The following is a 24,446-nucleotide window of genomic DNA, read 5'->3' as shown; positions in this document are numbered from 1 at the left end:
TCGGTTTTAATTGGTATTTTCGACATAAATCTTACAACATGATACAAAAAAATAAAGAACAATAAATAAAGAAGGATTTACACCCTCAGACTTACATGTTTGACGAAATGAGATGAACTAAGTTTACGATTAGTGATGCTCGACTCGAATGTAACGAAAGTGCCCTCGTAAGAGGAAAACGATTAGATTAATTAAGTTGATTGATTGTGGAGTTGGTCAAATTGGTCGGTCATGCAAAACGAGGTTGGTAATCAGAAGGATCCGAGCTTACGTGGTCGAATGTTCAAGCACGTAGACGCCAAAAAGTAAGAACAAAGGTCTAGAATGCAAAGGGAGAAGAGAAGGGCGGACACTCGCGTGAGAAATATGAGGAGCGAAGGCTCCTATTTATACTAATCACGTGAAGGAATAGGGTTTTCGGAGAGACTTTGGAAGTGAATCTCGGAAAGATATGAAAAAGATACGAAAAATACGCAGAAAGGGACCTGGGAAGAGGCGCAGCAGTCACTGCGTCTCTTGGAAGAGGCGCAGCACCTGCTGCGTCTGTTCCCAAGTGGTTTCCTCCTGCGGAAGAAAGATTTTCGTGTATAAGTTATGGAATGACGGGATAATTTGGTTTTCCTTAATATTTTGTATGAATATTACGGGAAATTCTTTACCTAAGAATAAAAGATTGTAAAATATTTATAAAATATGGAATAGAAATATCCGGAACATTCCAGAACATTCTGACTCGGGATTTAACGACTATCAGAAAATGAAGACGGTTTTAGGCCCGGACTCCAAATGTACTCTAATTACTGTCAAAACGACCGTATCGGCGCGTAGATGACAACTAAGAGGTAGACATTAATGTTTGAGCAACCACTTGACGATAAACTTACGAACTGTCACAAATCGTTCCGCGTACCAAACATGCGGCCCAATCATCACCGGGTGTTTTGCGAGGGGTGCAGAAACGAGGTGTCTACACCTCTTCATCATTAACCTGTGTATTTGAAACAAAGAGACTAGATTCATCAAATATTACATGAACGCTTTCCTCCATTTTCATGGTTCTTTATTATACACTTTGTAAGCTTTACTATGATCGGAATAACCTACAAAAACACCTTCATCACTACGAGCATCAAATTTACCAAGGTTGTCTTTTCCATTATTGTGCACAAAGCATTTACTACCAAAGCATTTTAAATGTGAGATGTTAGGTTTTCTTCCTCGTAGTAATTCGTTATAAGAGGTTTTCTCAATGATTTTTCTAATCATGACACGATTATAGATATAACAAGATGTGTTAATGGCTTCGGCCCAAAGGTTTCTTGGCACTTTAGAGCTAATGAGCATGGTCCTAGCCATATTTTCAAGAGTTCAGTTCATTCGTTCCACAACCCCATTTTGTTGAGGGGTTCTTGCGGCCGAAAAGGTATGGCTAATACCATGTTCATTACAATAAGACTCAAATGACAAATTGTCAAATTCGGTTCCATGGTCGGATCTCAAGGAGACAAGTTTATAACCAAATTTGTTTTGACCTTTTTAACCCAAATTAAGAATTCGTCAAAAGTTTGATCTTTAGAACTTAAGAAAAGAAGCCAAACATATCTTGAAAAGTCATCTACAATGACACAAATATAGCGACCTCCACCTCTACTGACAACACACATTGGTCCACATAAGTCTATGTGAATAAGTTCAAGAGGTAAGGAAGTGCTAACAACATTTTTGGATTTAAAGGAGCATTTTACTTGTTTACCTTTAACACAATCGTCACAAAGTGATTTAAACTCAAATTTGATGTTAGGAATGTCATCTACTAGATCAAGTCTTTTGAGGGTATATATTAAGTGTTTTAGCATTAACATAACCAAGTCGTTTATGCCAAAGCCAAGGGTCATTCTTTTGAACACTCATGCATGATAATGTTTGACCCGACAATGAATATAGGTTAGTCATGTAAACATCCTTGAGACGTTTTCCTTCAAGAATAAGTTTTCTAGTCTTTCCATCAATTATTCTACATTCACTAGCAATAAATTCAACGATGTTACCTCGATCACACAATTGCGATATGCTTAGAAGATTGTGTTTCAAACCTTTGACAAGCAACACTTTGTCGACACATAGTGACTTTGACTTACCAACTTTTCCAATACCAATGATTTCACCTCGTTTGTTGTCACCAAAAGTCACCATGCCACCATCATAGACTTCTAGCGAAAGGAATTGGCTTTCATCTCCCGTCATGTGACGAGAGCATCCACTGTCTAAGTACCAATTGCTGCTGCCTCTCGCTAATGCCTATAAGAAATCAAACGTTTAGTTTAGGAACCCAAACAAGCTTGGGTTCCTTCTTGACAACGACTTTCTTGACGTTTTCCTTTTTCATCTAAATTTGTTTAGCCACTTTAGTACTTCTTTCTAAGTCAAGGACTCTCTTTTCACAACCATTAAATTCATGACCAGTTTTACCACAGTAGTTGCAAATGATTTACTCGGGAAGGCCAATATACTTTCTTCTTCAAAAATCAGTTTTGCTTGGGTCATGGTTTCGAGTGCAACAGTGCGTGTGACCGTTGCATTTGAAACCAAGTCCAGTATTATTTGCACGGTTTTCATATTCTTGTGATTGTTTTAGAAGAAACTCCAAAACATTCTGACTTCCTTCCCATTTTAAGTAAAATATTTTAGCTTCATATAGCTCTTTGATTAATGTTTCAATTTTAGCAAGATGATTAAGATTTAGTTGACCTACTTTGTCGAAAGCGTGTTTAGCATGTCTTACTTCATCACTTAGCAATAAGCCAATCTGCTCAAGTTGCTTGTTATCTCTTTTTCTCAAAGTGAGGTCAGCTAGCAGAGAGTCACGTTTCTTAGTTAATGAAGACACATGTTTTGTGAGAGTCTCAATTTCCTTTTTAGACTCAGATGCAACAGTTACATCATTTGTTGCATGAGTTTGTTTAGCCTTTTTCAGAGTTTCAATTTGAACAAGAAGGTCATCGTTTAATTTTTGCACACGATCTAAAGCGCTTTTAACATGACTTGACTCGTCGTTCAACATTTCAGCAATTTTGACAAGATCAACTTTTTTACTTTCACATATTGCTATATCAATCAAGAGTTGGTCATGTTCTTTGGTTAGTGAGGACACAGTTTTAACGAGGGACTCATCTCCTTTGTTAGACACTGATGCAACAGTGCAGTGCTCTGTTGCATGCGTTTCATCGACCCTTTTAGCTAGAAACAGATTCTGTTTTCGGAGCTTTTTAATCTCTTTTTCAAGACTCAATGATGAACTAGGTTGATCAACTTCATTTAGACACTCTTTTAAATTGACATTTTCTTTAGTTATGTCCTCAATTTCATTTTGCATAGCTCTAGTTTATTATTTTGGACACGACACTTATCAATAAATTGGTCTAAAAGAAGAAAAACTTTGTCTTTGGAGAAAGATCGAACCTTTTTTTTGAGATTATTTACCTCATTTTCAGAATCTGAATCGGAATCAACTGAGTGAGCCATTAGACATTTGACGTATTCTTTCTTTGATGACTTTGGAACATCTTTATTGAGATGAAAAGAAAGGCACAATTTGGCATCTAATTCTTCCTCAAGGACATCGTCCTCCTCGGAATCAGACATTCCCCAAATAGCCGACATCACTTTGCTTTTGTATTCTCTTTTGGCAAAGTCACGTTTTTCCTTAGATTTGATGTCATACCACTTTGGACATTCTTTGATTTGGTGACCATTGTCACCACATTTAAAGCAACCAATTGTGGAACTTGACCTTTTCTTTGGAAAACGTCGTTTGCTAGTATTGTTGGTGTACCTTTGAGATTTTCGACCATTAATCATTCCAACAATGTTTTTAGTGAACATTGCAAACTCGTCATCTCCATCCTCCTCATCACTTAAGAGAGCATTGAGAGCGAGATCTTTCCCTTTAGAGCTTTCACTAGAACGCTTCATGAGGGTTATCTCATGAGCCATGAGTGTGCCCATTAGTTCATTAAGGGTGAGGAGTGATAGGTCTTTAGCTTCCTCGATAGCCGTAACCTTTGGTTGCCACTTTTCAGCTAAGCTACGAAGGATTTTACGGACTAAGTCCTCGGATTCAAAGTTTCTACCTAAACCCTTGAGGTCATCGACAATACTAGAAAAAGGAGAAGACAAACTATTAATTGACTCATCTCTTGTCATGTTGAACATCTCATATTGTTGCATGAGAAGATCAACACGATACTTTTTAACTTGTGACGTTCCCTCATAAGCAAGGCTTTAGGTGTCCCAAATTTCTTTGGTCATGGTACAACCGGAGATTCGGTTAATCTCTTGTTCACCAATGCCATATTGAAGAATGGACATGGCTTTAGAGTTCTTTTCGACCCTTCTATAATCAGCCTCAACATATGTATCCTCGTCTTTAGGGGCACTAGTACCATCGGTATTAGTGACTGTGATTTCGAGGGGACCCTTTTGAATGATCTTCCAACATTCATATTCCGCACTTTTGACATAGTGCTCCATGCGGTGTTTCCACCAGGCATAGTTTTCTCCCTTAAAGATGGGATACTTAGTGTGTTTTGAATCGTCCATAACTATAGGATCAACTCTTTAGATTTAACCAATATCAAGAGCACGAGGCTCTGATACCAATTGAAGAGTTAAGAACGATTAACACCTAAGAGGGGGAGGGGGTGAATTAGGTGTACCTTTTTTAAAATTTTCTCCTTTACTTGATTAGAGACTAACACAAGTAAGAACTATTAAGTACAAACTTGAGAAACTTAATGAATTGTAAGTTCACAAGAGGTACATCAGGTCTATGCAACAGTATGAGTGATTGTTGCACAGCACTGGCAGCGAGATTGATGAATAAAAGTAGAATGATAAAAGAACATAAAAGTAAATAAACAAACAAGACGATATTTAAAAACTTGGTTCAGCTCCTACTCCGGAGCTTACGTCCAACCGTTATTTTATTGCTTGATTAGAAATTTACTCAAACTTAACTAAACCATTACAATGAAAATAACTCGCCAACCTACTCCGGTTGCAATTGCTTGAAGCTACTCCGCTTCAAGACTTTCCCTTACTCAAAGCTACTCCGCTTCAAGACTTAAGTTCTATCTCAACGGTTTACAGAGTCAAAATCTCAGTGGTTCACTTAAGAACATAGAGATTACAATTAAGACCTAAACACGAGAATCATGGAACATACTCATTATGTAACAGTGTAGCAGACTGATGTATGGAGACATTTCAGCACTTTTGAAAACAATTAAAGACTTTAAGACTTAAAACGTTTTTGCAAACACTTAAAGAAAAACAGAAGTTTTTTACTCTGAAATTCTTTGCAAAGATTACTCAATAAAATGCTCTTAAAAGTCTTAGTTTTGAATGAGGTATAGAGCTCCTTATATAGGCAAGGAACAAGCACCCTAAGAGTAGACAAATTATTATAAAAATCTAAGCTTTGGATATGATGAAAACTTTTCATTATTTTAAAATGATTTTAAAGTAGTGTAACTGATTTATATCTACATAAGGCTCAATGAAAAGATTTCAGCAACTCTCAAAACATTTGATGATAAAGCAAAGGACATGGTTCCTTAAGTTAAGGAGGACAAAGTTCCCCTTTTTAAGGAAAAGTATATGTACTTCTTTGAATCCAAAAGCTTAGATATTTTTCATATGATAAAGCATGTTACTCTTATAATTTTGCTTAAAAGATTTATGAAATGAAAATTGTAAACATTTGTAAGCTTGAAATCTTTCTTTGAAAAATTATCTCCACCGTTGTATCAGAAGCAATAGTGCATTGCACTGTTGCATGGTTCTGCAGTCACTTGGCAAGTTGAGTATGTTACACAACCTCGTTTAAAACATTTGACTTAGACTAGGGATATTCTTTGTCTTGATCATTCTTGCATCATCTTGATGAGTAATTGTAAACTTCAAATGCTATTAAAAATAACTAAGAAGCAAACCATTAAATGACAATGAAACTTGGAATCATCAACCAAGTGTGGTCTAACACAATACATCCCATATTAGCTCTACTAAAACTTAACTCCATACCAATCTTTACTGCAGTTCATCAATAAAACAGTTAGGCTGGCAAACATAGTTCCCGGCATTTTCAGAAAAGCAATGAATGATTTTGACTACAAGGGTATGCATCACCCATCATTACAAAACAAACGTCCACATTAACAACTATAAATTCAAGTTAATTCATTTTACATTCAAGAAACATAACTCACCTTATAAATTTGGAATGCAGGCTACACCATTCCAGCAGGTTGGGGAGTAATGGTTTGTCCTCCAGCTATATACTTAAACCAAGGCAGATATGAAAATCCTCTTGAATTTGATCCTTCGAGATGGCAGGTAACCATCGTAATCCTGTTATTTCTTCCATTCCTGAGAGATTCATATATGAATCATGATCTAGAACTACAAAATCCAACAACAAGATGAACATGAAATCGGTTATCATTCAGGGAGGCGAAATAAATGGTGCATCCAAAAATTTCATGGCCTTCGGAGGGGGTATGAGATTTTGTGTTGGGACAGATTTCACCAAGGTGAAAATGGCTGTATTTCTACACTACTTAGTCATAAAATACAGCTATAAGCAATGTTTGTTATCTCTTTCCTCTACCAATCATCAGGACATAATAAAATGAGAACCTGAGAGGTCCTAGTTCAATGTATAAAATCTCAGGTGGCAGCCAATAAAAGGAGGGAACATTGTCAGGACACCTGGGTTACAGTTTCCACAGGGTTTTCATATTCAGCTTGCAAAAAAGCAATGAAATACCAATGAGACGATCTCACGTTTTAGACCAACCCAAATCCTTTTGTATCGATATGAATTATTGGATTAATGGGTTGAACTCACATGTAAGAACGTCGCATATAAGTTCTTGTGATGAAAAGTAAGAAAATTGGTGAAATTAGTTAAACTAAAACTAGAGTAATTAAAAACAAGTAGACTAAGATAATGAGATGTAGACAATTGATAATGTAATACTACGGTTTTCTATGTCTATGGGTACTCTATTGAGTGGGGCTTACTCTGTCGAGTAAGTATGTTTTAATACGAAACAGTAGTATGTCTGATGGGTACTCGATCGAGTATGTGTGGCACTCGATCGAGTAAGGGGCACTCGATCGAATAAGTTACTTACTCGGTCGAGTAAGTGAGTCTTACGGGTTGTTTTGTCGGGTTTTGATAGTAACGCGAGAAGGATATAAAATCATCTTTCATCAGTTTCTCTTCATTTTACCCTTTTCCAAGTTTCTTAAAGAGTGAAAACATGTTACGTTACTCTCCTCTTTCGCATTGCTATCAAATTCTAAGGGCTAGAGTCATTGGATCGTTGTGTTCTTTACGCCGTTGAGACCGTCGTATTATAAGTAAGGTCCTAGTTTAGTTTTTATGTTGTTTCATTGATTTTGGTTGAAACCCTAATTGGGTAAATTGGGGGTTTTGGGACTATTGTGTTTATTAGATGGTGATTGTATGATTATATGTTTGATAGGAGGTGATTTCATTGAAGAACGATTTTGATTAGCTGCTAGACCGTCTGTGGTGATTGCTTTAGGTAGAGTTTTCCCTACTCAGTATTAATTATATAAGTGTGATTCGTGATTACTGTTGTTCTTGTATATTGTATTGGCATTGGATTCTGATTTGGTGGTTGCTGATAGTGTAGTGTAATTGTTGTATAATTGTCTGTGATCTTCGGGGCGCGTCCCTGGCTGAGTGGAGTCACTTGCGGGAGTAGCTTCACGCCCTTGGTTTGCCCTCTGTGGAACCCGCCACATGAGGGGATGTGCACATTAAGGAAACTTGGGTTTATCGCTCAGTGGTGATGAGCGGGGATTTGGTGGGTACGGCTGCGGTCCCCCACTGGCGGTGTGGAGTACTTGTTGCGATGGGTACTCTGGCAGGACTACACACTTTCGTGTGTAGTCAGTTGTGTGGAGATTGATTGTGGAGACTGGAGGTTTGTTGTGTTGTTGAGCTGTTTTGGCATTTGTTTTGTTGTGGCTTTGTTTTATGTAAATATATAGTACTGACCTTGTTAATTGTTTTAAAAACTGTGGTGATCCATTCGGGTATGGTGAGCAGTTATTGAGCAGGTATGATATGAGGCATATGGGATAGCTGGGATGAGTCATCACCTGGCCATTAGAAGAGTCTTCCGCTGTGTCAGACGATGTTTTGTAGTTTTGATAGATTTACCAGTAGACCGTTTTGAGAACCTTGTATTTCAGTTAACAGTTTTGGAGTTGACATGTAATCACTTTAAACCGTGTTTTGCTTTTAAGTATGTTTCGTTATTGTCTTATGATTATCATTGGCTCGGGTAACCGAGATGGTGATGCTTTCATACCTTAAGTGGTCCTGGTAAGGCACTTGGAGTATGAGGGTGTCACAAAGTGGTATCAGAGCAACGATCTTGAAACCTGTAACCAATGAACCTAATGAACGTAGGAAGTCAAACTAAAATGAACCCGGGTAGGAGTTGTAGGAGCTAATGCAAAGACTTGGGAGAGGTCCTAAAGTCGCGATCTCGCCCTACAATTTTGAACCGGTCACTACGGGGTGTCATGGGATCGTTATGTGTTTACTAATGTTCTATTGCATATGTTGGATGATGTGTTGTGTAGAAATGTTAGAAAATAATTGTGGTGAATGTGGTAAATGATAAAGTGTTGTGAATAAGCATGTTGCATGATAGTTGGTTTACAATGTTGTTTGGAATTGATGGAAAAGCATATGATAATGATGAATGATTTGGTGCAAAAAGGGGAGTAGTTCATATATGAGAATATGTGATGAATAATGATGTCGCAGGATTGATGGTTTATAATGTGGCATAATAGTAACATGTAAATAGGAATGTTGTGTCGTATACGTATATTTTGTTTGCGTAAAGTTGTATAATAAGTTTATGTACTTGTCCACTATTGTTCATACGTATATGATGTATGAAGTGTGTAGTTGTAATGGATGAATTGGTTGGAAAAGATTAAGTAAGTAATTGCATGAGAATATGAAATTCATGTGTGGGTAGTGGATTTTATAATGTTGCTATGTTAGTAACATGTGAATGGGGAATTTGATGTTGTATGTTATGCTATTATTTTTTTGCGTAAAGTTATAGAATAAGAGTATGTGGGTAATACATGATTGACAAGTTAAATAATATATGTACATGATCATGGATGTTGTTGCTTGGCTTTTGAAGATAGTAACATATGATTAGGAATACTGGTTTTATGAGTATTGAGTTGTTTTTGTACCTTGTTGTTGTTTAGGTTGTTTGGAACTAAAAATCAAGTAGTTGTGTTTTTTCGATTATAGAGAGGTTGTCTTTAAACTGTTATAACTTGAGATGTATATATAATTTTGATGTGATTCTAATTGGAGGTGATAGCTTGTTCTGTTACGATTCTAAAAATAGGTCACACGCCCAGATTGACCAAGAAACGAGTGAGATATGACCGTTATACGAAAATTGGACAGTGCTGAGGAATGTGTAGGGTACTTGATCGAGTGGCCCTCACTCGATCGAGTGCACCTCTTGTTACTCGATCGAGTAACCCTTACTCGATCGAGTAGCCCTGGCAATTTGTTATACGTGTCTCTGACCTTCACCTACTCGATCGAGTAAGTCACTCACTCGATCGAGTGACTTGTACTCGATCTAGTGACCCCTGTTTTGGGTCATATGCTTATCTTTTGACTTCGTTGCCTATTATGTTTGATTCAAAGGTGTTCTTTTGCTTCTTTATGCATTGTTTTACGTATGTATTGGTCCTGATGCGTAAGTTACCCAGTCTTATGATGTAAGAGGTGGCACCTGTGGTGAGTATGAGTTCGGTGGGAGGACATGAGTTATATGTGGTTCTGATAGATAGTGGAAAAAGGAAAGAAACTTTGATGACCTGATTGAGGCATGGAGCATGTTTTGTGAGATGAGATGAGTGATATGATTGTGTGTTGAGTAATGTAAAAGTAAGTGAATGTGGGCAATGGGTGATGTAAGTTTATGGTACGCGAGAATGAAAAGATTGAAATGAGAGATGCAAATGGTGGTAACTTTGGATGTTTAAAGATTATGAAGGGAGGTAGTTATGACTCGGTGGGTTAAGAATATATGTAATGGAAAGGTCGTTATAGGTAAATGGAAAGAGATGGTGTATAAAGAGCATAGATTGAGTTATGCAGCGATGTGGATTTGAAAATAGCGAGTGAGTTTGGGAATTTGCATTAGCAAGAGGTGAAACTAATGTGTGATTTTCTTGAGCAGTTACCGGTATGAAATGAGTTTTGGGATTTATAATTAGTGGCAAGTGTGAGTGAGTAGAATAATGAGAAAAGACCCATGGTAAGAAAGAGTGATAAAGTACCGATATAGAGTAATGGAACTTGAGTTTTGGAGCAACGAAAAGGTAACCGGAATACCAGAGAGTTAGGTAAAAGGAGTAAGGAGATTAAATGATAATTGACTTTGTCGAGTGTGAAAAGAAAAGAATAAGGGGGGTAAACTAGGAGAATGTTCACCGAAGTTATGTGGTATAAAAGTAAGGAATCGTCGAGATGTATGTTATTATCATGAGGATTTGAGTTAACAGTTATATAGGAGTTCCAGGATGACATGTTAATCATGAGTTTCGAGGAATTAAAGAAAGTAAAAAGTTGAGTAAAGAATTTGCACGATATGAGATCTTAGTGGTGAGTTGGGTGACGATAAAATTAAGGATAGAATTGGGAAGAATGTTGAGGTAAATTTTGTTGGTGAATTTGATTTTAGTTATTTGGAATGTTAACCGAAGATACGAAATGAACTGTTATATTTAAAGGTGAGTGTAAGAGGTTTGAGGTTTGAACGATGGTAGTGTTGAGGTGTTGTCACTAGGGGTTAAGAGTGATGATAAATAGGAAAGATGGCCAATTTAAAGAGGTTGATTTTGTAGAGACCGGACTGATTTGTATGGTTGTGAGGAAGTATAAGACGTAGCCTTAGGAGGCGGTTTCTAGTAGTGAGTGTTAGCTGTATGGTTATATGTGGCAGAAGGTGCTGGTTATGCGAATGGAAGAATGTGTATGAGGGGCATACGAGTTAAGCTCGGGCGAAAGGTAACCTTTATCAGATGGTAACTTACGTGATCAGGATTGACTAGTTGGATGTGATTACGGGTCTATGATGTGTATAAATGTTTGTGTGAGGTTCTGATCTCACGAGAAATGGTAGGGTGTAATAGTTATAAAGTTGTTATATGAATGTTTTGTGATTTATGTTGGGTACGGTAAACTAATGGAATGAGGTTCAAAAGTGATAGTTTGGGTGATCTGGCATGGCTAGTTATAGTTGTATGTGTATTCATGATATATGTTTATTCCGTGAAAAGGTATGGATGATATTCATGAGATTCTTGTCTGTTTATTCTGTATAATATGTTGTGTTGGGATCTAGTAAAGCAGTTTTGAGTAAGTTTTCTTGTCCGGAAAGTTATACTAAGTCAGTGTTTATGGGAACTGTATGTGGTTGTGATGTCTATCGATGTGGTTGTTGTGCCTCGGGTGGTGATCCGGGCACGGTACTTCGTGTTGTGATGCGGGTATTTTCGCGCTGAGGTGCGGCTGTTGGTGTCGGTGTTGCGATGTCGTCACTGGTTGTGGTGGAATAGGCGGGATTATTACGATTCGAGTATCGAAAGTACATACCAGTTGTACATAGATTGTTGTTTTGTTTGATGTTGCTTCCTGTGAGTTTCGGGTTGTACATATAGATGGTTGTTTTGTTTATTGATGTTTCTTACCAGTTTCAGCTTGAGTGTGAGGGTAGAGTATGATATGGAAGAGAGTTGTGTATGTTTCTGTTGCCGGCATGGTATAGCGATATTCTGTTGATGGGACACATTTGTGAGAGGTTGTTACAGTAATTTTGATCTTGTTTTAAGATGAGGCATTGGTAGACATAATAATGGCAAGTGAATGGTGGAACATGTGTTGTACTGATCTGAAAGCTGCAAGTGGTTCATAATCTTTTATTGGGACAGTGAGTACGTATAGGGTGTTGGAAATTAGTATCATGTTAAGTTATGGATGAGTTTTGTGGTAATGAATGAAAAGAACTGGAGGATCTAGTGTGAGTGTGTGTAATAATTGTGGATCGTGAGTTATGGGTATGGCGATAGGTGCATGTATAGAGGACTATGTCATTTTGGCGGTAATAGGGAACAGTTGAAGTTTTGGTTAAGCTAAAGATTTTGTGATATAGGTTAGGTGGTGTGCCGAGTGAATTGAGGTATGGGAACTGTTTAAGTAAGAGAGCCTTGGATATAGGAATGGTTAGTGTTTAGATTATAGGCGGTTATCTTTGACATGTGATGGTGATGAGGATAGTGAAAAGATATAGCTAAAGATTTAGTATTAGTGAGTTACGAGGACGTAACATTTGTCTTAAGAGGAGTAGGATGCGATAAAAGAGAGTTTCATGGTTGTGCATGTAGTATAATTGGAAGTAGAGTGTTGGTGTAGCATAAATGATGGATATTTGTTGTGATTGATTTTATTAAAGGTCATGGACGTGCTTGTAGTAGTGTGATGTTTAGGAGTGTGAGAATATTTCGATAGTGTTGACAGTTGGATGATGAGGTTATGAGTGTGAGTAAACTTCAAGGACGAAGTTCCTTTTAAGGGTGGTAGAATGTAACATTCCGTTTGATGTTTATGAGTGTCTTGATATTGAATTTTCTAGTGGATAATATGTTAGTGAAACGGAGCTAGCGGCGTTTGTGGATGATAGTTGGTAGTGTATGGAGTTAGTGTCGAGAGAGGCTATAATGTGGTGGATACGATGGCTATAATGTGGTGGATACGATATCGTGAGTCATGTTGTGGAGGTAGACATAGTTGGTGGAGTTGGTGTTAAGAGTTCATGTTTTATAAGTTGGGGTTTCATTTTGAGTTCTTAGTTGCGTTGTTGTGTCTTGGTCGAATTTGTATGTTTGTTTTGAGTATGGGTTGAACTTCGGGGACGAAGTTCTTTTTAAGGAGGGAAGACTGTAATACTACGGTTTTCTATGTCTATGGGTACTCTATCGAGTGGGGCTTACTCTGTCGAGTAAGTATGTTTTAATACGAAACAGTAGTCTGTCTGATGGGTACTCGATCGAGTCTGTGTGGCACTCGATCGAGTAAGGGGCACTCGATCGAGTAAGTTACTTACTCGATCGAGTAAGTGAGTCTTACGGGTTTTTTTGTCGGGTTTTGATAGTAACGCGAGAAGGATATAAAATCATCTTTCGTCAGTTTCTCTTCATTTTACCCTTTTCCAAGTTTCTTAAAGAGTGAAAACATGTCATGTTACTCTCCTCTTTCGCATTGCTATCAAATCCTAAGGGCTAGAGTGTAATACCCAGGATATTTAGGGACGCTGTTGACCGACCTTGTTGACCAAACAGACCTTAGGGATGAATGGGTGAGGGATCAGGCTTGGAACATGAGTTTTATAGGATTGTTTACTCGACCTAGCTGAGACTACTCGGCCGAGTATCACCTATACTCGACCGAGTAGAGCCTACTCGGCCGAGTACTCCAGTACTCGACCGAGTATGGCTACTGTCGACACGTTAATATAAAAGCAGGTTCGCGAGATTCATTTCATTTCTCATTTCCTCGACAGTTTCTCTTTCTCTAACCCTAGCTTATCTCCCTCTCCAATCACCCCATATCTTTATACTCTAATGTATTTAGCCTAAACCTCCACCATGGGAATGACGGGATTCACGGGGAAAGGATGACGTGTGTGGTGGTCGTCTATGTCACCGCCGATGTGAAAGGTTAGGTAAGTCTTTGTCTTGTGTTCTTTCGAGTGATTCTTTGAGTATAGTTGTGTAATAGGAGATGGTTGTCTTTGTTAGGATGCTTATTGGAGTCGTGCGTGGCTGTGTATGGAGGTCTTACATACTTTGCGACGAGGTAGGGTTTCCCTACTCAGTTTACTGTTAATTGGGTTAAGACTGTGATTGTTTTGTCATTGTTGTTATCTGCTGATCCTCGGAGTATTGAGATTGTGGTCACGGTGTTGGTGTGAAGGCGTTGTGACGGCTGAAATGTCGTGTGATTGTGATTGTGGTGGAGTCACTTGCGGGAGTGATTTCACACCCTAGTTCGCCCTCCGTGGAACCCGCCACGGGAGGGGATGTGCACATTAAGGGACAGGGATTGATAGTCGCTCGTTGAAGAGCTGGACTAGGTGGGATGGGCTGCGGTCACCCACTGGCGGCGAGGATTACCTGTTGCGATGGGTAATCTGGCAGGGCTACACCCTTCGGGGTATAGTCGGTTACTGTGCGAGGTCATGAGACTGGGATAGAGGATGATCAGTTGTTTACATTGTTATCTTGTCTTACTCTGGTTTACTCAGTACTGACCCCGTGTTGTTTTGTGGTATCTGCGGTGATCCATTCGGGGATGGTGAGCAGTTGGCTTAGCAGGTATTGTTGATTGTGACTGCTAGGATTGGAGGGATCGAGTCATCACACTACCGGTCTAGAGATGCAGTATCATGAGTGTTGTAGTTGTACCTTCTTTATAAAGACTTTGTATCGAGTTATTTTGTATGAGACATAATAATAATATAAGAATGTTCTTTTATTATCTAATTTGATCTACCTCCTCGGGAAACCGAGATGGTGACACCGTCATACACTGGGATGGTCCTTGGTAAGGCGTTCTGGTGTGCGGGGGTGTTACAAAGTGGTTTCAGAGCCGACGATTTTGGAACCTGAACCAATGAATCTAATGAATATAGGGTGTATATTAAAATGAACCTGGTGTATGTAAGTTGGGAGCCCCAGCCGATGCTAGATTTTGGATGAGTAGGCGCCCTCATTTCAAAATCATGGCCCCATCGGACTTAAGCCAGACACGGGAAAAAGGGTAGTTAGTGAGAGTCGTTGTTTGTTTAGTGATGATTGTTGTGTGTATCCATGATTAGAGTGATATGTGTTATGATGTATGTATGGAAAAGTTGGAGCGAATGATGGAATTGTTGCGATGTGCGATCAGTGGTAAGTCAACCAATTTGTTTCACGATGAATGTGTTGTGTGTTGAATTGCTGCTTGTAAATGTGATTAAGGAGTATGTCTGGTGATTAGCAGAATTAGAGATGATGTGATATAAGAGCTAAACCTTGCAGGTACCGTAATTAAATGCTGAGTATGCTATAAAGATAGGGTGTAACAGTTTCATAGCATAGTGAAGAATGAAAGTAGTAATGATGATAGAATTGGTAGTAGATGTACAAAAATAAGTATTGATATGTGTTTGAGTGGTAGAGCTAAGACTTAATAGTGACGAGCCGGTTGTACCGAACTCCGAACGATATTATTTATTTTGCAGGGATAGTGAAATTTTATGGTTTCCTCTTCACTTTTGGAAACTCGACCGAGTAGATGACTGTACTCGACCGAGTAGACCATACTCGGCCGAGTATCAAGTTACGCAACCGAGTATCCGTTTGGTGAAAATAATAATCGCTTCTGTTCTCCAAAATTCGACCGAATAAGAAGTATACTCGACCGAGTAGCCTACACTCGGCCGAGTATTTATAAGCACTCGACCGAGTAGTCGACACTCGGCCAAGTATTCCCAATACTCGACCGAGTAGTACTGTAGCAGGACTTATACGGGTTATACAAAAACCCTATTTTCGTTCCTTTCTTTCTTATTTCCGCCTCCCATCTTCACTCTCCCTTCTCTCTAAAACCTCCATATCCTTCCTTTCTCAAGCTTTTGGGTAAAACTTTGGTATTCCACTTGATCTTGCTTGTCTCAAATCAATTTAAGGTAAGATTTAAACTCAATTTTCTCATTTGTTTTTATCATGCTATATTCGAATTTCTTGGTAAAATAACTAAAATTTAGTCTTCAACTTATTGATTCTTGGATTCAACTGTATATAGATCTTGTGTATGCCTTGTTTCATTAATTTCATGGTTTAAAATTCAATTTCTGAATTCTAGGGTTACCAAAAACGAAACTCTCTTTGTAGTTGATGATAACTCCTTAATTTGAAACAATTTAAAGCTTACAACCATATAAGTTGTAAGGTAATTGGTGATTTTCTGATAATTTGTCTTAAAAAGATCGTTCAAAAATCGTTATACAATTGAAACAGTCCGTCTTTTGCACTGAGAATTTTTGTGTCAATCCCCTGTTAAAGATTGTTTTCTTGCAGTATGGTGAAAACTAGAGGCTTACCTAACAAAATAACTCGCGCTAATGTCCAGCTTGAGACTGGGCAGTCAAGCAGTGGACCCATAGTTCCGCCGGTGGAGGCACATCCATCGGTAATCTTTTCCGATTTCAATCACCGTAAGGCTTTTGTGGCTCTTATGCGTCGCCCTTTTCGCCCCACCCGTTGTGTTAATCCTGGTATCCTTAAGACTTTAGGGATCAAGGAGGACATATTTCATATCTTCCAGATTCTGGGTATGGAGGGGTTGTATCACTTGAGAAAGAAATCCTACCCTCACTTGACCTTGGAGTTTTTGAGCTCTTTTGTCTATGATAAGAAGGGAAAGACTGTTTCTTTTTGTCTCATGAATGAAGATCATGAGCTTACCCTTGATGAGTTTGCTGATCACTTGGGTCTTGAGGCTGGGGGGGAGGGGTACCTTAGTGATGTGGCCAAGAACAGTGGTGCACCTCTTTACCTTCCATATTTGACTGGCAGACCTGCCCCTAGTGCCAGTGCCATGCTGATTAATGATGTGCAGCACATTTCCCTTTGTATGTTCCTGAGGATGTTGACATGTTTGTTGTACTCGAGAGATGACAGGAGCAAGCTCAATTCTTACGAAGTCATGCTCCTTATGTCTTACCTTAACCTACATCGTCAGAAACCGTTCTAATACAGTGCCCCTGGTGTAGTGTGCTCTAGTCTTGAGCGCATGGCACAGTCCAAGACCCGACATATTGCTTGCGGGGCCATAGTGACCCGCCTAGCTCAGCGACTGATAGATTTTGAGGCCCCACCTCCTGAGGGGAATGAGTATGTTGAAACTGTGCCTACCATGGACGCTCAGTACTGGCGTCAGAACAGATGGTTGAGGAAGATGGATGATGGGTCTTATGCCTGGAGGGTGAGGGGAACTATATGGATGGTACTTCCGGACCCCGCCCATCTCCCTGTTGTTGATCATTTGGCTGAGTGGGAGACTTGTGCCATTCCGAGACCTGAGCCCCAGTCCTACCTGATTGACCCACGGGTTCTCTTGGACCTACCTGAGCCTGTCACCGTACCTGAGGGACAGCAGTAGGCACCTCCCCCACCTCGGGAGCGTCGTGGAGTGAGGCAGTATAGGGCAGACCCGGTTGTACCTGAGCCCTCTTACTCTGCCCCTGACTCCTATCCTTACCATCGTTACCAGTATTCGCCCTACCCCACAGTGCATGACCCCAAGATGCAGCCGCATGACCTGGCTGAGCGGATCTCCTCTAGTTTGGTGCTCCGCAACTTGCATGAGATGACCCTTAACCAGGGCATAGGGACACAGCTAGCACAGCCTGTCTGGTGGAGGGGACCGGGAGTGGATACGGGAGTATTCCACAGCTATGGAGTTGACCCGAGTTACTGGAGACCTCCGGAGGAGACTGAGTTTGACTACCTTGCGGGACCGTGGGGAGCCAACTCTAGCAGTCAGCTAGGAGGGGATTATTCAGCAGCAGCAGGCTTTCCAGGAGCGGGGAGTTCAGGTGCAGGTACTTCTGGCGCAGGTGGTGATGATGACATGGAGGAGGGTCCTCGTTATTGATCTTGAGTTGTTAGGTTGTTTGGTTGGATTTCTTTGATGTTGGATTTAGTTCGTCTGTGTTGGATTAAGTATTTCTAGTTTGAGTGTTGCTTTCGGAATTTATTATCTACTGGTGGATGACTGTACCCGGCCCTAAGGCCGTTAATTATTTTATTTATCGTGTGGTGTTGGATTTCGTTATGTTAGAGACTAGTTGTGTTGATATAGCTGGGAAGAATTTGATGCAGGTTGACTGTGAATGCTATATGTGATGTCGTCAAAGCGCTCTCTGGCTGTCATAACTCGACCGAGCATAGTTACTACTCGACCGAGTAGAGCGTACTCGGCCGAGTATACAAGTATACTCGACCGAGTAAAGCTTACTCGGCCGAGTAAAGTCTCATACTCGGCCGATTATTGCTGATACAGGGACCCTGATGCATAATAGCGATGTGAATTGCATGAGTTAAGTGAATAATGGTATGAAGAAGTTGGTTGGTGTCTTATTTTGCCAGTTTATACAATAAGTTGTTCAAAAGATTGATTATGATTATGTCACAGGTACATGATTGTTGAGATAACCTATTAATTTATGTATGTCTTATTATATAACATTGATTGGTATCCAGGAATTTAATTGTCTAAGGGAGGTATACCCGAGTCTTAAGATGATGTAGAAAGATAATACAATACATACAGTGTTGTAACTGTCACCAGTTTTATGCGTAGATATGTTTGGTGATGATTATAATCGCCCCAGCAGGTCACGAATTAAGCTGCTATCTTGTGTTAACCCCATTATACTACTTAGTTGCTGAAATATTATGTCTGTACAAGTCGCAAGGGTATAATGTCATAAATTAAGTTGTGCCACAGGAGTTTATGAGTAATGTCATGTGTGTATTGGCCTTGGGCACGGGTAGTGGCTAGTAGTGAACTTCGGGGACGAAGTTCCTTTAGGAGGGGAAGAGTAATGTCGCGGAAATAGGTGTTTATTTATGCATTTATGCCTGAGATACGTATTTAATTATACCGAGGATATTTGGAATCACATGTATGTTAGGCATGTTAGCATTCGGAATCTCATTTATGTTCCTTGAAGTTGTATTCATGTTAATTATACTTTGCACGGTTGTCTTAATTCAATTTATGTGGTACATGGTATAGGTGTACGGATTGTGGTGGTTGAGTACTGTTTTGAGTATTGTGTACTGTTTTGAGTATGGTTTTACATTTGTGTATGGTTGCTAGTCGTTGTGTCGCGGTTAACAAAAGAGTGCATATGAATTCATTAATTCCCGTAAGTATGTGTGAAAGTTGGTGATTAGTATTGTTTGGAAGAGTAACTGTGATAGGTGATTGTCGTTTGAGTAATGCGGCATGACGGTAATGTCAGGATGGTTTTGGTATTGTGCGGTACGCCTTCGTGTAAGTGGTTAATGTCACAGTGCGTAATCCCTGAAGGGAGTGGCGTGCGGGCTGAACTTCGAGGACGAAGTTCTTTTAAGGGGGGAAGATTGTAATACCCAGGATATTTAGGGACGTTTTTGACCGACCTTGTTGACCAAACAGACCTTAGGGATGAATGGGTGAGGGATCAGGCTTGGAACATGAGTTTTATAGGATTGTTTACTCGACCTAGCTGAGACTACTCGGCCGAGTATCACCTATACTCGACCGAGTAGAGCCTACTCGGCCGAGTACTCCAGTACTCGACCGAGTATGGCTACTGTCGACACGTTAATATAAAAGCAGGTTCGCGAGATTCATTTCATTTCTCATTTCCTCGACAGTTTCTCTTTCTCTAACCCTAGCTTATCTCCCTCTCCAATCACCCCATATCTTTATACTCTAATGTATTTAGCCTAAACCTCCACCATGGGAATGACGGGATTCACGGGGAAAGGATGACGTGTGTGGTGGTCGTCTATGTCACCGCCGATGTGAAAGGTTAGGTAAGTCTTTGTCTTGTGTTCTTTCGAGTGATTCTTTGAGTATAGTTGTGTAATAGGAGATGGTTGTCTTTGTTAGGATGCTTATTGGAGTCGTGCGTGGCTGTGTATGGAGGTCTTACATACTTTGCGACGAGGTAGGGTTTCCCTACTCAGTTTACTGTTAATTGGGTTAAGACTGTGATTGTTTTGTCATTGTTGTTATCTGCTGATCATCGGAGTATTGAGATTGTGGTCACGGTGTTGGTGTGAAGGCGTTGTGACGGCTGAAATGTCGTGTGATTGTGATTGTGGTGGAGTCATTTGCGGGAGTGACTTCACACCCTAGTTCGCCCTCCGTGGAACCCGCCACGGGAGGGGATGTGCACATTAAGGGACAGGGATTGATAGTCGCTCGTTGAAGAGCTGGACTAGGTGGGATGGGCTGCGGTCACCCACTGGCGGCGAGGATTACCTGTTGCGATGGGTAATCTGGCAGGGCTACACCCTTCGGGGTATAGTTGGTTACTGTGCGAGGTCATGAGACTGGGATAGAGGATGATCAGTTGTTTACATTGTTATCTTGTCTTACTCTGGTTTAGTCAGTACTGACCCCGTGTTGTTGTGTGGTATCTGCGGTGATCCATTCGGGGATGGTGAGCAGTTGGCTTAGCAGGTATTGTTGATTGTGGCTGCTAGGATTGGAGGGATCGAGTCATCACACTACCGGTCTAGAGATGCAGTATCATGAGTGTTGTAGTTGTACCTTATTTATAAAGACTTTGTATCGAGTTGTTTTGTATGAGACATAATAATAATATAAGATTGTTCTTTTATTGTCTAATTTGATCTACCTCCTCGGGAAACCGAGATGGTGACACCGTCATACACTGGGATGGTCCTTGGTAAGGCGTTCTGGTGTGCGGGGGTGTTACATAGAGTCATCAGATCGTTGTGTTCTTTACGCCGTTGAAACAATCGTATTGTGGGTAATGTCCTAGTACAGTTTTTATGTTGTTTCATTGATTTTGGTTGAAACCCTAATTGGGTAAATTGGGGGTTTTGGGAGTATTCTGTTTATTAGATGGTGATTGTATGATTATATGTTTGATAGGAGGTGATTTCATTGAAGAACGATTTTGATTAGCTGCTAGACCGTCTGTGGTGATTGCTTTTCCAGGTAGGATTTTCCCTACTCAGTATTAATTACATAAGTGTGGTTGATGATTACTGTTGTTGTTGTATATCATATTGGCATTGGATTCTGATTTTGTGGTTGCTGATAGTGTAGTGTAATTGTTGTTGTATAACTGTCTGTGATCTTCGGGGCGCGTCCCTGGCTGAGTGGAGTCACTTGCGGGAGTGGCTTCACGCCCTTGGTTTGCCCTCTGTGGAACCCGCCACAGGAGGGGATGTGCACATTAAGGAAACTTGGGTTTATCGCTCAGTGGTGATGAGCGGGGATTTGGTGGGTACGGTTGCGGTCCCCCACTGGCGGTATGAAGTACTTGTTGCGATGGCTACTCTGGCAGGACTACACACTTTCGTGTGTAGTCAGTTGTGTGGAGTTTGATTGTGGAGACTGGAGGTTTGTTGTGTTGTTGAGCTGTTTTGGCGTTTGTTTTGTTGTGGCTTTGTTTTATGTAAATAGTACTGCCCCCGTTAATTATTTTAAAAACTGTGGTGATCCATTCGGGGATGGTGAGCAGTTATTGAGCAGGTATGATATGACGCATATGGGATAGCTGGGATGAGTCATCACGTGGCAGTAAGAAGAGTCTTCCGCTGTGTCAGACGATGTTTTGTAGTTTTGATAGATTTACCAGTAGACCGTTTTAAGAACCTTGTATTTCAGTTTAACAGTTTTGGAGTTGACATGTAATCACTTTAAACCGTATTTTGCTTTGAAGTATGTTTCGTTATTGTCTTATGATTATCATTGCCTCGGGTAACCGAGATGGTGACGCTTCCATACCTTAAGTAGTCCTGGTAAGGCACTTGGAGTATGGAGGTGTCACAGATAAAAACTAGGGTCTTTGGCTTCTCCTGAGCAAGTTAAGTATTGGTATTAATCGGTCTTGGGTAATTATTGGCCTAGAAAATTAATTTCTTAGATTCTCCTAAAGATGGACACAAAATCATCACAATGCATCCAAACTTATCATAAACACACTATCGAGCATCTATGTAAACTTTCATTCATCAAGATACTAGGCATAAATTGGAGAAATGCATGAACTTTCATACACACATTTCAATAAAACACCTTCTATGCATGTTTACAAAGACCAAACAATTTACCTAATTACCAAACATTAACAACCCATATTCATAGCCTTAATCATCACATAGATTCCCCCTAAACCCTAGGGGGTCACTACTCACACATAGTTGAAAGACAATTATAAACAATTGGAGAAAAATAAACAAACATGGTAATAAGCATGATATTAAATGAAACAACTAAGAAAGAAAATTGAAATGTAAACAATTGAAGATTTAAACTAAAAAGAGAGAAAGTTGTACCAACAAAGAGGAAAGATTGAGTCTTTGATTAATAAATGGAAGATGTTCTTCAACAATCTTCTATTACAAGCCAAGTATCCAAATGTAAATTATTCAAGTTAACTAGATCTAGACTAAATTGCTAAGTAATTAAGGTTTAACTAGTTTAGATCCCGCGCAATGAATGCGGGGTATTTATAAAGTTTTTATATTTTTTATTATTTAATCATGCTAAATTACCTTATTAATTTTTCATATTTCACGTCATTATATTTTGATATGAGAAAAAATATATTTTGATATTTTGATGGGGCATATTCTGATGGGGCATTTGGTACAAGGGGCTACCCAATGGCTCGGTATATTACTACGCCGACCTGAGAGACAACTTCATAGCCCAGTACTCTTGCAACAAGAGAAGGGCCGTGGAGACATCCGATCTCCTCACTATCCGACAGGGGGAGGACGAGTCCCTCCGGAGCTACGTGAAGAGGTTCGACGCGAAAGCTCAGCACACCCGGAACAATAGACGTCATTATATTTTGATATTTTGATGGGGCATATTCTGCACCCGCTGACCGAGTCAACATATTGAGCAAGGTCAAAGATATCCAAAGCAAGTCAGCACCTTGGACAGCCTAGCCGACGCAGCCGTAACGGCCTGTCACTTGGGTCTCGGCCAGGCAACTAGCCAGCCGGGAGACATATCCGCGTACTCATATCCAAGACCCCTCGGCAGGGAGTCAACCAGGCCAGCCGGCCTGCCATGGGTCCCTCGGCCGAGGGTAGAACAGACTTTCCACCTGCTACGCCACTTGGCCACTACGTGACAAAAGGTGAAAGTCTATAAATGCTCCACTTCTCTCATTGAGAAGGGGATCCACAATCGAACCTAAAACTCACTATTCATCTGGTATAAACTCCCTTATCTCTCTACAATATACTTTGTCAAGTAACACACAACTTAATCCCTTTAAGTTTACTGACTTGAGCGTCGGAGTGAGTACGCTCGGTGCAAAGCTGAGCCCTCAGTTTGTTCATCGTTTCAGGAGAGACCGAAAGGAAGAGTCAAGACAAGGAAAGACATCATTTCACCAAGCTTACGTGGTAAACAAATCTGCTGCGGAATTACACCCGAACAATTGGCGCCGCCTCATGGGGAACCGATACTAGAAGCTAGTCAAATCCCTTACAAAAAAAAACACAAAACAAAACCCACCCAACAAGCTAAGAAGATGTCAAAACAAATTTAAGTAATTGTGACCGACGAAACCGACTTCTGCCAGGATGATACGGTCCACAATTCCGGGATTGGGCGATCCCCACACCGCCGAGTAATTCAACCGGCGTACGGGATGCCAATAATACCGAAACACCGCGCCCGCCGGCCATGTCACTATCATGGGACATGTGGTCGATGCAAACAAACCGAAGCCTCTCCCGGACTGATGGGTAATACGGCGATCACCCCCGCCGCAACGACGGTGACGGCAAAGACACCCGCAGTGACCAGGGCCCATAAAGTGACCCCGAACAACTTGTCCGGGGCAATGCAAGAGTGGAGCATACTAGGACACCGGCGGTGCCGTGGTGTCGATGGCGACCAAAGTCCTTCCCCCACGCAAGGGAGGACAGCGTCGCCGCGGCATCAAAGAGGCCACCCCCGAAGAAATGAAGACAGAAGTCCGACTCTCCAAAGTCGGACAACAAGAAGCCCTTCCCGTCACGGGGAGAGAAGCCGGACTAGGGCCACGAGGAGCCGATCGCCACGTGCTACTCGGCACGTGGTCGACACCCCTCGGACCTATGTCCTCGAGTTCCCTGGTCTTGAATAAACTAAAGCTGCCACCCCTATCCTACAAAGGGGATAGCGACCCAACCGACCACGCCGAGGCTTTCGAGTCTTACATGTCGGTGTGGGAGCAACCTGATGAGGTTTGGTGCCGAATCTTCCCAACAACCCTTCATAGGATGGCCCAAAGTTGGTACAAGGGGCTACCCAATGGCTCGGTATATTACTACGCCGACCGAGAGACAACTTCATAGCCCAAAGACTCTTGCAACAAGAGAAGGGTCTGTGGAGACATCCGATCTCCTCACTATCCGACGGGGGAGGACGAGTCCCTCCGAGCTACGTGAAGAGGTTCGACGCGAAAGCTCAAAGAACCGGAGCCGAA

At 40.7% G+C, this 24,446-nt stretch overlaps 1 protein-coding gene across 1 annotated transcript in view; it reads left to right on the top strand.

Annotated features, from left to right (window-relative positions):
• Positions 1-6,824, top strand: part of LOC141588711 (cytochrome P450 87A3-like) — an 80,758-nt gene extending 73,934 nt beyond the window's left edge. Inside the window, exons 10-12 of the mRNA XM_074410140.1 lie at positions 6,290-6,396; positions 6,510-6,634; positions 6,731-6,824. Of these exons, the coding sequence (XP_074266241.1) occupies positions 6,290-6,396; positions 6,510-6,634; positions 6,731-6,824 (326 nt within the window). The remainder of the gene's footprint in view (positions 1-6,289; positions 6,397-6,509; positions 6,635-6,730) is intronic.
• Positions 6,825-24,446: the final 17,622 nt, after the last annotated feature.

This window comes from Silene latifolia, chromosome 6 (assembly GCF_048544455.1).
Source record: "Silene latifolia isolate original U9 population chromosome 6, ASM4854445v1, whole genome shotgun sequence".
Classification (NCBI taxonomy): domain Eukaryota; kingdom Viridiplantae; phylum Streptophyta; class Magnoliopsida; order Caryophyllales; family Caryophyllaceae; genus Silene; species Silene latifolia.
The sequence above is the reverse complement of the archived record's forward strand: the minus strand, read 5'-3'. Positions and strand labels throughout refer to the sequence as shown.